The 15,315-nt window shown below is 39.4% G+C and overlaps 1 protein-coding gene across 7 annotated transcripts in view; it reads right to left on the bottom strand.

Annotated features, from left to right (window-relative positions):
- LOC122871350 (voltage-dependent calcium channel subunit alpha-2/delta-1-like) overlaps positions 1-4,926 on the bottom strand; it is a 91,489-nt gene extending 86,563 nt beyond the window's left edge. For 4 of the 7 annotated variants that reach the window (XM_044186359.1, XM_044186358.1, XM_044186357.1 and 1 more), the window contains exon 1: positions 3,680-4,044. In XM_044186359.1, the coding sequence (XP_044042294.1) occupies positions 3,680-3,759 (80 nt within the window). In that variant the 5' untranslated portion in view covers positions 3,760-4,044. Of the gene's footprint in view, positions 1-3,679; positions 4,045-4,814 lie in introns of those variants that run through there. The other 3 variants (XM_044186361.1, XM_044186360.1, XM_044186356.1) reach the window with 3 other exon arrangements.
- Positions 4,927-15,315: the final 10,389 nt, after the last annotated feature.

Raw genomic sequence — 15,315 nt, forward strand, 5'->3', positions numbered from 1 at the left:
ACTACCATCAGGGAAATGACACCTGATTCATAAAATTCTCGAAGAAAGCGTTGAGAATAGATTGTATCTCAACCTTAATGGCAGATTTTCTCATTTGTTCTAAGAAAAAAATTAAAGGAATAGTTAGACATTTGAAGCAATGTACTTATTTAGTCAATACTCTCATATCAGTTTGGTAAATATGAAGTTAGAACCAATGGGTGGTTAGCAAAGCTTATTATAAAGACGGGGGGAATCAGCAAGTCTGGCCTTGTCCGCAAGACCTCTAAATATCACAAATTAACACAGTATATCTAGTTTGTTTAATCTGAACAAAAACTGAAGTGTGAAAACAACAATTTGTGGTTTTACGGGGATTACGTGCCAGACTATATCTTGGCCGGGCCTAAAGTCTTGTTGTCACTGTGAGGTCAGACAACCAGTGGAGACTGCAGGAAGTCACTGTGGCAGATCAAGAAATAGTCCCACACGTAACCCTGCTCACAACTGTCCTTGTTTCTCTCTGTTCAGATGAAGCGTCTCCTCACATTATGCCCACTGATCGCCAGAGACGAGGCCGCGAACATGAGAAGCATGGCTCTTTAGCTGGTTGAGCATGAAATCTAGTTAGCCTTGATGAAAAAAAAGCAAGTGAGAGTGGGAGAAATGGAGCAGAGGGTGACAGAAACTGTGAAAAAAGGGAGGATGGAGACAAAATATGTCTTTTTCAGTGACTAAGGCGAAAAAGCCAGTAAGAAGCATATGATCAAGTCTTGGATTGGATGGCTGAATTCAGAGCGATGCATTGGCACATGATGAAACAAAGACTTGGACATTGGTCTTGTGTTTTTGGCTGTGAGGGTGGTAACAGTAAACAATACACATGCAGAATTCATATAGCAAAGTGTCCATATACAACAGACATATGAGATCAACAGGGCCAAGTAGTCTGGTTGTTCTTGTTGTCTCTTTTTCTCTTCATCTCGATCTTTTCTTTTTATCTTCCCTGATCTCTCAATGTGGTATCTGGCGCCGAGATCTCTGGGGCACAGTCTATGACATCAGACTTTGCATTTCAGATTCGATGATGTTAATCATCTACCTTCAGGCAACAAAGAAAAGAAGAGAGGAGAGAGATATGAAGAGATACATAAGGAGCCGGGCAGACAGAAGATGGACAGGGAATGAACAAGACCGAAAGGGAGAGCGATGAGAAAGAGATTGAGAAGGGATGGAGGGAGGGCTGACAGAAAGAGAGGCTGACAGAAAGAGAGGGACATGAAGATCTGAAGCAGACAGATGCTGGCATGTGAGGTTAGAGATGGGGCGCAGAGATACATTCACACTTCAAGCCATGACACGGGAGAAAGAAAAACAGAACATGGCACTGCCAATGTACACATACTGTATGTAAACGTCTGTTTTTAGTCACAAAACACTGAGCTACTTAAGACCTTGCTTATCCCCGTTTCTGAATTTCCTGGAGGAGAACACACTGGGTCAGACTCTCCATCTCTGCCCTTCTAGTTTCTCTGCATCTCTCTGTGACTTTCACCTTGAGGAGTCAACGTGAAGCTTGTCACTCAAAATCACCATCACCACAAGAGTACACCAAGAGTAAGACTGGCTGCAGTTAAACACAGAGACACAGTGAGAATGAGACAATTTTTTGCCTGGTTTTGCAGAATTTCAGATACTTTTTGCATTGAACCTTTCCTCCACAGCAAGGAATTTTCATTATTACTGCTGGCTAAGAAGCAGATGTCAAAATACAGACTATGTGAGACTAAGTGTTTTCTAGTTTGATTCTGGCATTGTCTTTTGTAATAAATGAAGTTTTCAAACAAAGTGTTCCTGCCAATCTTGTTGTGAATTTTAATATTGTTTTTCCTGCCAAATTGCCAATTCTACTCAGTAAGTCAACTGTGTCAGTGAAAGTGAGTCTGCAGCTCGCCAGGCCTGTGTGAATATCATGTACACAACCCACAGATCAATCCACTTAGTGCCCATGAAATATAGGGAGTGGGCAGGCCACTCTGCTAGTCTGACATCATTGTACTCGGCCATTAGGCTGAGTGCCATCATGGCTCACCACCTCTCTAGGGGACCGTACTTGGGCTGCATTCAAAACCAAAGGCTGTAGTCCTGCCTCCATTAGAACCATCTGGAATATCTTAAACCTGTTGATTAAGTGTGAGGTGCGGCATCACCCACCTACACATTTGTTTAATTTAGGAACTGTATTCCTGTGACCATGGATATATCATCTGTTACATCTATTAATGTTGCACTGCAAATATAAAGGTTGGGAGTCAAATTTAGACAGAGAGAGTGATACCTCTACTTTATCACAAGTTCATAGCCCATCCTGCAGGGCAAGTAGGTTTTGCAGCTCTTACTGTAGCGTGGAAGCAAATATACTGGGACTTTGGCAATAAATAATATAGCAAAGCTTAACTACTAGCCTGCATGTTGGAAATGATAATACATCCATGTCTATTATCTAGTTAATATTTGTGTCTAAACAAGTGAAATACTGAGCGCATAGAGATTACTGTAAATTGGCAGACAGTTGCACTTACAAAGGAACAAATAGGTTAGGTCTGAAACACTAGTATAAAACACTAGTTTCTCAAGAGAAGTCTGGCCACAAGTCTTTCAAGTTGCCCACATGGTCTGCAAAAAAAATAAGAAATACTAGTTTGAGTCCACTACAATTCATTTTAGGGCAGCAACTAACGATTATTTTCATTATCGATTATTCTTCCAATTATTTTATTGATTAATCAATTCATAGTTTGGTCTATAAAATGTCAGAAAATAGCAAAAAGAAATGTCCATCACAAGTTCCCAGAGCCCAAGGTGACCTCTTCATATTTCTTATTTTGTCTGACCAACAGTCCAAAATCCCAAAACATTAATTTTACCATCATAGAGGACAAAGAAAATATTCACATTTCAGAAGCTGGAACCAGTGAAGTGGGCTTTTTGCTTGAAAGAAATGACTTAAATAATTAACTGATTATCAAATCGACTTATTGTTTCAGTTCTATTTCCTTTCGACAAAACTGTTCTGATCAGAGGAGCATCTGTTCTAATAGTTCTCCAACAGTCTCATTATCAACTGTCCTGTACTGTATCCTGTACTGTAAAATAAGTCAGATTTATCCACAAAGATCTTCTCAAATGTGGATCCTCAGACAAACTCTAAACTGTGGTATAAGGAAATATGCCTGTGTGTGGAGATGCTACAGGAAAAATTTGGGAATCCCTGAGCCACATTCAGACCTCAGTCTGATTCCTTTGACAGCAAGCCACATGTCACGCTGCTGCAGGTTGGCAACAAATGGACAGTAGCTTTAAATATCATGTTCCACAAGTTGTATCCTAAGTAATGTGCAATCATCATCACTTGGCAAAAAGGAAGCGTTTTCTGCTTCTGCTGAGACGCTTCAGAGATAATGTTCCACCAACTGCAATTTACCGAGTTGAAATTGAATGTAAACCTTAGTAGGGAATATTTTATATGACGTTTATTTTTTAAAGGATAGTACTAATAGAATCATACATCTCCGACTATGAAAATAAATCTTGACTGTGAAAAATAAAACTCTGTAAAAGGCCAGGCTGTAATTTCTGCTACACAGCATATTATCCAAGACTTTCAGAAGCCAACAGGCTGTTTTGAAGCTGTACTCACATCTGCGGTGTTGGGAATAGTCCGCGCGACACAGACGAAATGGTTGACAGGAGTAAAAGTAGGCATACTGAGTAATCCATATCTTTGTTTATTTCCCCTCAACCAGGATCCAGACAGGAAGAAGATGCACAAAATAGGTTCACAAATCCACGGCGCCGTGCGTACTTCTCAGCCAAACGCCTCACACCGCCATCTGTGCGCGTTTGGAAACAAATCTCATCTGGTATCTATGTCCCCCCCACCGGTGTAGTTGAGGAGTGTGCTTTTTTTGGTTTAGCCGTGTGTGTGTGAGTGCGCGTGTGTGTGTGACTGTTAAGTGAGTGTCTCAAACTGCGATAGGCTATTAGAGCAGATCTACGGCGTGTGTCAAAAAATAAAAGGAGAAAAAGGGGAGGGCGCATTCAGTTCCTCAGCTTGGCCGGCAGAGCGGTGCCACTCGCACACTGCAAAAAAACATCTAAACCGTCATTGAGCAATGAGGTTCTCACTGTCAAAGACGTGGGAAAGTGTTAAAGTGGGTGAGATCTTTTCATCTTCCATGCATTTCAATGATTTTGCCGATGATAATTTATATGAATTAAGTGTCCTTCTCTGAATGGCTTTGGAGAGATCTGTCATTCTGTATTCTGCTTTGTTTCAATAGAGATTTAGACAAATATTTCTGTGAAAATCCTGACAAAAGTGGAAAAAAGTGGAACTCGTGAAATCCACTGGTCGAGAAAAATAGAAACGACACTAAACGACATAATATGGACAATTTGAGTTGTGGATTACCGTTAATGGCATTTTTTACAGTGTGAATTTTTTGTGTTTGTGTTCCTGACGCACAAATGGGTTTCCGGGCGCCTTCTCTACCCACAACAAGCAGCGACAAAACGCATGACTTTCGCGTTGGTGTCTTATCAAGCACCGAAAACTTGGCACAAACACCGCCTCGCCAACGCTCAACACCATGCAGCCACCTTCCTGTCTACTGTCTACACTCTTCATTCAGTTTAATGGGCAGATCAGCTGATGACCATTACAGGGCAAACAACAACGAATATAAAGAATTCTATGTTTCGTTTTGTTTCTTTAGAATACATTTTCTATTTCACTGTAGCCTACAAAACTGCATCCTCAAATTATGTCTTACCATGAAGCATACATTTGCCGCCTAAAAGGAGCTCCATTCTCCAAAAAAGATGGGATTTGTTCTCCCTCCTCTGCATCCTAGATAACAAGGATACACCACAAACCAGGTGGGATTTGAGTGCAGATTGGTCACATGTGTTGCTGAAAGCGTTTTCACGCCCTCAACCTGGCTGCTGTCCATGTCAGATTCAGCCAAACATCACAAGGGAAACTCACACTTGCCATCTAATAAAGGTTCTCTGTTTTATTATATATCTCATTATAAGCCTTCATTTAATTTGCAACAGTGCAGTGCATCTGCTTATGTAGAAATGTGATAATAAATTCCACTTGCTCCAAGGGCTGCGGCGAACTTAACATGAAGTGACATTTCCCTTTGCTGGGACAATCAGCAAGGTAAATACCATAAGAATATACTGTACTTTCTAATGACTTTTCTCTGCAAAGCCCCTTGTCAGATACAAAAGTAATCCCTGAATAATTTCCTCAGAGCACCTCACTTATTATGGAACCCCAAAGTTATTATTCCTGACTTAAGTCTACTTGTTTGTGTGTAGGTGTGAATAAGGATGTGTGCATGAGTTCACAGTGTTTGCCATCGAGGGTCACAGCAGGCAAACAAGGCTAAGTGTTGCTCACCTGCTATTATATGAATCACACAAATAGATTTACTGTGCAAATAGCTGTCCACGTCCCCCCTCTCAGGTTTCACTATAACTCTTATAAAAGCTGTTCCTCTGGGACCTCTTGCCAGGCAGGGCTCAGAGGTGGGGGAGAAGAGTGTATTTACAGAGAAACAATGAAGAGGCGGGGCAGGATGGGAGAGAGTGTCTGACAGAAAGAGGAGAGATGGTTTGTAAATGTATTATATATATAGATACAAGGGAACACAGATGAACACACTTTAGTGAGGAAGTTATCAGTTATAAATAACAAAATGCCACAAGCCTGTTTTGAAAATATATCTGGGGGAAAAAAAGCAAAAGCCTTGTGGCCATTTGTTGCCACATACAAATATCCAACACCAATCCCTATGCTGCTTCTGTTTTGAACCAGGCAAGCAAATGCAACACTCTCTTAAATAGGATTATATGGGATTTTCACAGGGATTAGTTTAAAGCTTCTCAAAAGCAACAAATTCAGTTTGACTAAATACATTCCATTCCCATAAAGATCAGATTACTGACACCCAGTGTGGTTTAATGTATGGTTTATCTTTAAAGCTGCTATAATCAATATTTTTATGTCAACAATAGATCAAATGACTATGTGTAATGTTACTGGGGTCGCTAGTAGTGACAAACTCACAGATTTATCACCAAACTCTGCACTTCCCCTCAGCTCTACAGAGTGTTTTTTGCGTCTTTTTGATCATTGTTTTGGTTTTACAGCCCACAACTTTACTATTCTGGTACACTCTCATTGCTCTCATCAGCAAAATCGCTCTGATAAACTCTCTGTATGTAACCTGCCTAACACCAAAAAGTGGACAGACCAAGTCAGTGATCAGCTGGCGAACATAGAAAAGCATTAAGCTAAAGAGCCAGATACTTTCTTCAGGAGTTGGTGGAGAGCAAAACGAAAGACATGACTTCAAGTGAATGCTGATATTACTCTGTATCTGATGGATGTGTAAATAGGAAGCTGTTTGCTAATAGGTTAGACAATCAATAGACTTTTCAAAGCAGACATTTTGACTTATAGTAACATAGTCCCAGTTCCATCAAGTGTCCCAGTAAGCCATGACAGTGAGCCAGCATGCACAGTACCAGGATCCTGAAACAACCTCACTAAATCGAATGCAGTCTTTTTTAATGTTATCAGTTACATCTGTGCTTTTCCCTGCTATGACATGCCAAAGTACCTGCTGTGAAAAGAGTTTGGTAACAGTATACTAAGAAGGAAATGGCTTTAATCCTTAAAGGTTTGTAATGTAGGTTTTTATTCTGTTTCTAAGTTTGTTACAATGCACACCGATACCTTTGCATATTCAGCAAGTCTCAAAAATAAATAACAAAACTAGTTAACTGGCTACAATTGGACACAAACACCAAAAAAATTATTTCGTTCGACATTTTAAATTCAACTTTGTATAAAGGTTGTGTGGTTCTCAGTTCACTGCTCTTTTATTTGAATCTGTTGACCACTAAGGTACAGTTTGCTTCAGGTCATGTTTCCAGATAAGAGCAACAAAAGAGATAAAATCAAGAGTGCAAGTGTGTGTGTGTAATAGAGAGTGACAGGGGGGTTGATATAAAGGTTGTATTTCTGAGTGAATTAGGAATGTGTGTGTGTGTGTTTGTGTGTATGTCTGGCAGGCAGCAGGTGTGGCCTCTATCACCAGCTCGCGACCCCACCCACCTGTCCAGGGAATTGCCTGGCTGCCATTGCCTAGCAACCCATTCGCTGTCTCCACGCCGACCCCTCACAACCGAGCCACAAGGCTGTTGCTTGTGAGTGCACATGTTACGTGTGTGTGTTCACAATGGGAGCAGCACAGAGAGGGCAAAACAGGATAGATAAATACTCAGTATAATGAGGAAGAAGAAAGTACCTATTCTCTCAAAAAGCTGCTGCGAAAGTAAAGATGAGCTTACAAGTGGGAAATTTCTATTCAAAATATATTTTATGACTTTTCATTTGCACCACCTGACAAAACCACAGTCTTTAGAATTGGTTGCCCTTTAAAAAACTATAAAACCAATCCTTTTAGTGTTAACATAATACATTAAGCTATCAATAATCAGTTTCAACCAGCTCTCCTAATCATTTTTAACACGATTTGAATAATAAGAATTTTCTAAAAATGTAGCAGCTCTTTAAAACACATTAGTTAGGCAAAAGCCTTTGCAATTTATTCAAATTATATTTGAAATGCACCCATGGCCGTTTTCCACATCAAATTACACTTTAAAGTCAAGTAAAGAAGACACGGTGCAAGAGTGTTTTATTTTTGGCCAACTCCTACATTTGTGATTACCTTTTGTTTTATGGTTAGATTTCTTAATGCTGACATCAATGGAAAAATGCAGGTTGTAAGCATTCGGAGAGCAGCCTGAGCCACATGACATGATACAATATGATGAAGCATCTGTCAAATCTGACTCGTGTCTGAAAAGTTAAAATGTCACATCCTCTCATATTTTTCAATATCTTGCAAGACAAACAAATTGATGCATATACTGCTGAGCCTTCACTAAAGAGGAACATTTAGGAAACTGCATACATGCAAAATTCTTGCATTTTGCCCCTTCCTCTTCCCCCACAGGCTGCCAAGCACAATTCATTTAATAATTCCTCTGGGTGAGTGCATTACCATGGCAACAAATTATTTCCAAGTTTAAAGTTTAATAGGCATTTCCCACGCACAGTGTCTTCTTGGCAAAGACAATGAGACATGTTTTATCTCCACATAATCTGATACCAATGCATTCTTCATTGTCAAATCCAACTGTTGGAAAGATGGAACATGATGGAAGATGGAAAAAACATCCCTACAGGAGATTTGGATATTATTTGGATGCATACAGTGTAGCTGGAGTTTTGTGTATTTTGAGGAAATAGTTTTTAGGTTTATTTAAAAAAAAAAAAAAAGGTACAGTTGCAACATTTTGGGAAATAAGCTTGTTCACTTTCTTGCCAAGAGTTAGATGAGAAGATCAATACCACACTCATATCTGTCTGCTCAATATGAAGCCATAGCCAGCAGACAGTTAGCTTAGCATAAAGAATTGCAACAGACAGAAGATTGTGATGGTAGGTGGAATTTTGGTAGGTGAAGTTTCAGACAGAGCCAAACTGTTCTATTTAAGTTATTTAGTTATTCAGAGTAGGTCGGAGACACCAAGATGGAGACACGGATGGTTTATTGTACAAGATGGATACAAACAGTAGAATGATGGGTAATGGCTACTGATACCGTCCTTAGCTTAGCGGGGTTGGAGATCAGATGCTGGAGACAGGAGAAACACAAGGCAGGAGCTCAGGAGAAGAGAAAGCACTCTTTTCAAATGTTGACATGTGAAACATTGTCAGGCAGGATAGAGAGTAGTGTCCTTGTTGAAACAAGACCAGACACTGACTGAGGTGAGTGGTGTGTTTTTGTACTGGGGCTGGAGTGATGCAGATGGAGATCAGGTGTGTGATTGGCAACAGGTGTTCTGATTAGAATTCTGGTGAGGGAGTACGTTGTGGTTGTGGGGTTGTGGAGCCGGGTTTGTCCATGACACTATTCATGTTTGTACGATGGATATGAAGCTACCCTCAGCAACTAGTTAGCTTACAGTAACTACCCCTGTTACCAGTCTTAGTTACCTGGTTAAAGAGCTAGCCTGGCTCTGTCCAAAAGTAACAAAATCCACCTATGTGTACCAGCATCTAAGGAAGCCCTGAGAGGCGAGTGAGAAATGTTTATTTCTTTCTGGTGATCCAAGTCTAAATTGTTCTCCTGTGTTTATGACAAGAACAGGTAAAAAAAAGGATCATCTTTCTAAGTTCCTTTAAAAAAAAATAATCTGTGAAAAAGGTGGAAAGAAAAAAGTTTTGGCAGGTGAAAAAATATTTTTGTCAGGATCATTTTTCTATATGTTTGTTGTTGTAATACTCATTTCGGTTGAAGTGCACCACTACTCCATGTTCTAAATAGGACTAAAAGCATTCATGTTTTCTTGAAGTGCCAATTAAAATACATTTCTAGCCAAAAGAAAGACATAAGTAATGTTACATAACTTGCTAACACACAATATATATACCTTGTGTTTAGAGTGCATGGAGAGATTAAAACTCACCTGGAAGAAAACATGAAAGCATTTAGTCCTATTTAGAACATGGGGTAGTGGTGCACTTCAGCCTCTTGTGGCTGAAATGAGTATTACAACAACAAACACTGATGGATCCTGACCAAAAAAACTAGCCACTTTTATCCTGGAAAAACCTTTTTTCACTTGGCAAAACTTTGTTATTTCTAACTGTTTCACAGATGAAAAAAAGTAAGGAACTTACAAAGATTATCCTAGCAAAACCTTTTTTTCACCTGTTCTTAAGTCATAAACACAGGAGGAAAAACAATTTAGATCAGACTTAGAAAATGAATCACCAGAATTTTTTTTGTCTCACTTGCCTCTCAGGGCTTCCGTAAGCACCTCTTAAGCTCACAAATGAACACATTACAGGATATGTTAAATAGTCCCATAAAACCACCGTAAAACCAAAACATGCTGCTTTTGTTCATATTTCACAGATTTCGTTATCTTTGGACAAAGCTAACTGTTTCCCCTTGTTTCCAATATTTGTGCTTAGCTAAGCTTACCACCTTCTAGTGGTAGCTTCATATTTATCTGTAGTATCGAAGTAGTCAAACTATTCCTCTGAGTGAAGATATATATAATATTTCTACATTCTTCATGTCTGTGTCTTTGCAAACACTTTGCCCCTGTTGGACATCTTTGTCTTTGACTGATCACCATCAGTAATGACACATAAAGCTTTTGTAGGTCACCACAAAAAAATCTTGTCTGCTCTTAGGTGACAGTTGGCATGGTTGAGCCTTGTTGACTCAGTGAAAGAGAAGTGATGGCGAATGTGTGTGATATGATGTCTCACTCGGACATGGGCAGCCTCAGTCCCCTCTCTGCACTGACTGATCACATTACTATTAGTGAAAGCTATTCTGTCAGGAGGAGAAGTTATGGCCCAGCGAAGGAGGGCCTCAGGGTGAAACGGGCATCCAGTGACAGGAAGAAGGCTTCAGGGGTGATCCAAGGTGATTGGACATGAAGGGTCTTAGCTGTCCTGTTCAATTCATTTTTACATATAAAATCTTGTTTCCTTCCTACAAAATTAAGTTTTTTCTTTTGTACATATCAGTGCTGTCATGTGATAGATACTTTAATTCTCAATGGAGTGATGGCGACAAGACACAAAATATGGCATTTGCTTTAGCCACACGTACAGCAGTAAACTGTAACAGGTGGCTCTGAATGTTTTATCCTACTATTTATGTTACCAAATTTACTTTCTGCCTTAAATATATCTACTCTGCCCAAACTTCATGATCTACAGCTTTATCTTTTGACATTTGCCAGGCTGTCCCACATGCTTAATTCACATTTATGTTTCTAGACTCTGGCTTCATCTAATATCAAGAAACTAACATTAGTCACTTTTTAGTGACAGCACTTCCCTGTCTGTGCATCATCTGGACATCTGGATGTTTCCAGATGTCCATTTTGGAGCAAGAGAACAAATTTAGTCCAACAGGAAAAAGGCTCTGGTCATTAAATCAAAGTCCAGATGTTTTCTACTCTCCTGCTATCCAACAGGTCTCACTGTAATTGTATTAGGATGTCAAATGGTTTGGTACATGTAGCTTATCATCGGAGAAGAAAAACAATTTTGAAGATCAGTATCCCATGTAAGACCAGAGTATCTGGGTTTTCTCTGCCAGTTTTACAATTCAACAAGTTAAATATCACCAACTGTAAGAGCCATGCTAGTGGCTCTGTAAGGCATGCTTTTTGCTAAATGCTAATGTTAGCATGTTAACATGCTCACAATGACAATGTAAACATTCTGATGTTTAGCAGGTATAATGTTTACCAAGTTCACAATCTTAGTTTAGCGTGTTAGCATGCTAACATTTGTTAGCACTAAACTCAAAGAAAAGCAGAGGCTGAAGGGAATGCTATTAGTTTTGCAGGTGTCTGGTTAGAAAAACAAAATGTAGGACAAAGTGAAATTTTGAGACGGGACCTGTATGTCGGCAAAATTTCGTGGCAATTTATCAAATAGTTGTTAAGACATGTCACTCAAAACCCCAAATGTCAACCTCATGGTGGCAGAAGAAAAATCAGGGTATTTTCACTGTATCTGTTTGGTTACATTTCTTATCCATTGTAATCCCCTCTGCAACAAGAAACAAAGACTCAAAGAACAAATATTTCCAAATGACCCCCCAATTGAATGTTGACGACTCCTCTTTGGAGATCAAGCCATGTTTGATGGGTGTGTGAACCCTGTCTGACCTAGGATAAGCTGATGCATCCGTTGATGTCGCCTGATGTAGCTTCGCCAAACCTCTGTCATTTTGATCATCCTCACAGCTCAGTGAATCACAGACGCAGGGCGTTTCCAGGCCCCTGTCTGACGCAGGCCATATCTTTGAAAACAAAAGAGGGGAATAAACACATCTTTAGAAGTGAAGGATCTGAGGGATCTATCAGAAAGAGAGAGGGGGAGTTATTGAGAAGCGGGATGGAGAGGGCCAATATGAAAGACAACAGAGGGAACATTAAACGAGAGGGGTAGACAGAAAGGATATAATGTAGACAACAAAGTGGGATCTGGCAGAGAGAGCCTGGCACCCTTTGATCATATTGTGAACATTTTCAGCAAGAAGCACGTGAGAAGTCAACCAAGTCATGTCCTTCAACACCACATCCTTCTCTCACTAACGCTGAAAAGAAATGTAAGAGAGTTAGGAACATGTGTAGGTAAGGTAGATGCTTTATCACAAAATTTCATATACACTATTAGAAGATGGGTGAAAGTAGTGCACAATAATAAACATAAAGGAACGGGTTGGTATGTCTCATATCTGCCAGCTAAATATATAACGACAGCCAGCAGTCGGTTAGCTTATCTCAGCACAGAGGATGGAAATAGTAGGAAATAGCTAACTTGGCTCTGGCTGAGGGTAAAAAAAATCCACCTAACAGTATCTCTAAATCTCACTACTTTCTTTATGCTAAGCTAAGCTAATTGGCTGCTGGCTGTAGCTTCATATTCAGCGTACAGATATCGGAGTGGTATCAAGTTTTCCATCTGACTCTTAGCAAGAAAGCGAATAAACGTATTTCCCAAAATGTCGAACAATTCCATTAAAGACTTTTTCCAAATATGCAGAATTTCAAAAGTAAATAACTAAGTCTCTTCAACCTAATGCAGTGTAACCCTGTGAATATCTGAATACATCTAGATGAGATGACAAACTTTCTGAATATAGCTTGTGGCAAGACCTCAGCGTCCTTCTATATTTAAAATGTTTTCTCTATTTAAAAGTACAGTTGAGATTCACTGCTGCTTACTAAGCCCTATACAGCTATCACAGCCATTTATGGTATCTGCAACAGGTGTCCATGCAAAGAATATAATTACACCCAATCATCAACCATGATGAAGAGGCCCAACATTAGTCATCATTGGGCCTCACACAACAGATTAGCATCTGTTGATCACCATTTAAGAGCAGGCAAAGCAAATCACCTAAAAGAACTGAATTGCATGACTTGATTCTGAAATGGTGAAAGTAGATCCATGTTCCACTCTGAGGCTTTTTTAAAAGGCACAGATACACACAGGATTTTCACAGCAGTGGTTTGGGCTTGGTTTTGTAGGGTTAACCAAACCAATGTTTTATTACAGAGACCTTTTAATACTTGATGGTATGTAAAAAAAAAGAAAAAGAAATTGTTGGTATTATAGTGCACCAATGGTCTAAGTCAAGTATCACGTAACTACAACATCCCTGATTTAAGGTTGGCAAATTACCTTTGTAACATGCCTTCACCCTTGATATGCTTAGTATTACTATTATTATTATTTCTCTGTAGTGTGAAATTATTCAGCAAAAGCAAAATGCTGAACATTAGTACTGATTTGGACATATCTTGTGGTGTCATTTTACTTATAAACCTACGGTTTTGCTGTTACTGTATATTTATGCAGAAACCTTATACTGTTTATAGGATTAATAATAGCTTTCTTTTTGAGTGCAATTAGGTTCCAGATTGATAACGGATTACAAGTCCTTGGTTGATTAAGTAAATACTGAATATTGTGCCTAAAGTAAAAATTCTTTGGATGTTTGATGAAAAAGCTGACTGAGGTGTGAGGTGCTGAGGTGGTGTGTGTTTAAATAAATCTCTCCAACTCGTTTTTATTTTGTGACAGACTCAGCAGGCAGAAGCAGGTTGTTTGTAGTTGCAGCTGCAGAGTCACCGCCCAGCAGGTGCTGACACACATAATACATCCACAGACTGTCTGTGAACGCAAACACACAAATACATGCACATACACACACACGTTTGTTGTTCTTCTGTCTCACAGTCTGTCTCTGAAAATAAAAATGCAACAAAAAATGAAAATGCATTCAAGCATTCAATGTATCATTTTCTTTGTGAAATCTGACCTCACGTTTTTGAGTCAAAGGTCCAAAAGAAATCATCACAGAAAGAGACCATTGGATGAATGCAAAATGAGTTTTTCACTCCCCCTGCAGGCAGAATTAAATAAATTCTGGCACTCATATTTCAACCCAAACTTTAAAGGTGGGATATACGATTCTGAAGAAATCCAATACCATGACAGATACCATGATATAGAGCGAACAACAACAACACGTAACTAATGTTAGCCAGGTTGTGGGTTAGCAAACTGTCCCTACAGTTGCTGCTGCAAAGCTAACAGCCAGAGAGGACGAGACGTTTCCCAGAGCCAGCACACCAGCTCCAGATAGCGATACTCACAACTCTCCTGCTACTATAGCAAACATCACAACAACAGCATATCTTGGCAAACTATATAAAGTAAGCTAAATGTCCATGGGCAAGTCATTAAACGTTACCTGACACTCAAATCATGGCTGGAATGGCTGGAATAGTGTTGTGTGGCTTGATCCAAGCCACTTTGTTTGTTTCCTATTTACAGTGCCAGGGCTGTCTACAAACAGAGTTATATTTCAGCGCACACACAGACGGGACAGCTAGCTGACTGTGAGGAGATATTCGCTGAATTTGACAAAAAGACGTGTATTGGATTAGAATCGCATACCCCATATATGTATGTAGAATATGCAAATTGTCTATGAGTAGGCTACTAGGATACTAGTATTTAAAATGCAAAATGTTTCTAAACTTGTACAATATTGCGTGCAATATTATGACAACAGAGAAGCACAGAAGAAATGAAAGTAGAAAGAGCAAATTAATCAGAAACCCAAAATTGTGATGTTGAGAAACCTTGCACTAAAATGGATAATGTACTATCATCGTGGATTAAACCTTCCTTCAATTAGATGATGTTGTTTTAATGTTGTGTGATGTTGTCATAATGTTGTGTGAACACATAAATAAAATGAAAAATGGGTGACAAGAAGACCTGTGATGTAGCTCAGCATAAAATAAACTTATGCTCTCAGTGCCCTGGAATGTTTTTCAAGCCTGCAGCTCATCATCAGGCACAAAAACAATCCAATCCAATCCACATTTAAACACACGACAAACTCAGAAAACAAACACTACATGTCCAGTCTTTAAAGCCATTGGCTGCTACTAAAAATAACAATTAATTCCTTTTCATCAGCATCATTTTATTTCATCAAGTATTACATCAGCTGCTGGTGCACCCAAGCTACAGGCACATTCTTCAAGTCTTTATGACTTGACACAGTTGTATCCAATGGAAGCTGATTCTCAAAATAAAGGTTGAACAGAAGACAGGACAGT

The sequence above is a fragment of the Siniperca chuatsi genome, linkage group LG23 (assembly GCF_020085105.1).
Source record: "Siniperca chuatsi isolate FFG_IHB_CAS linkage group LG23, ASM2008510v1, whole genome shotgun sequence".
Taxonomy (NCBI): domain Eukaryota; kingdom Metazoa; phylum Chordata; class Actinopteri; order Centrarchiformes; family Sinipercidae; genus Siniperca; species Siniperca chuatsi.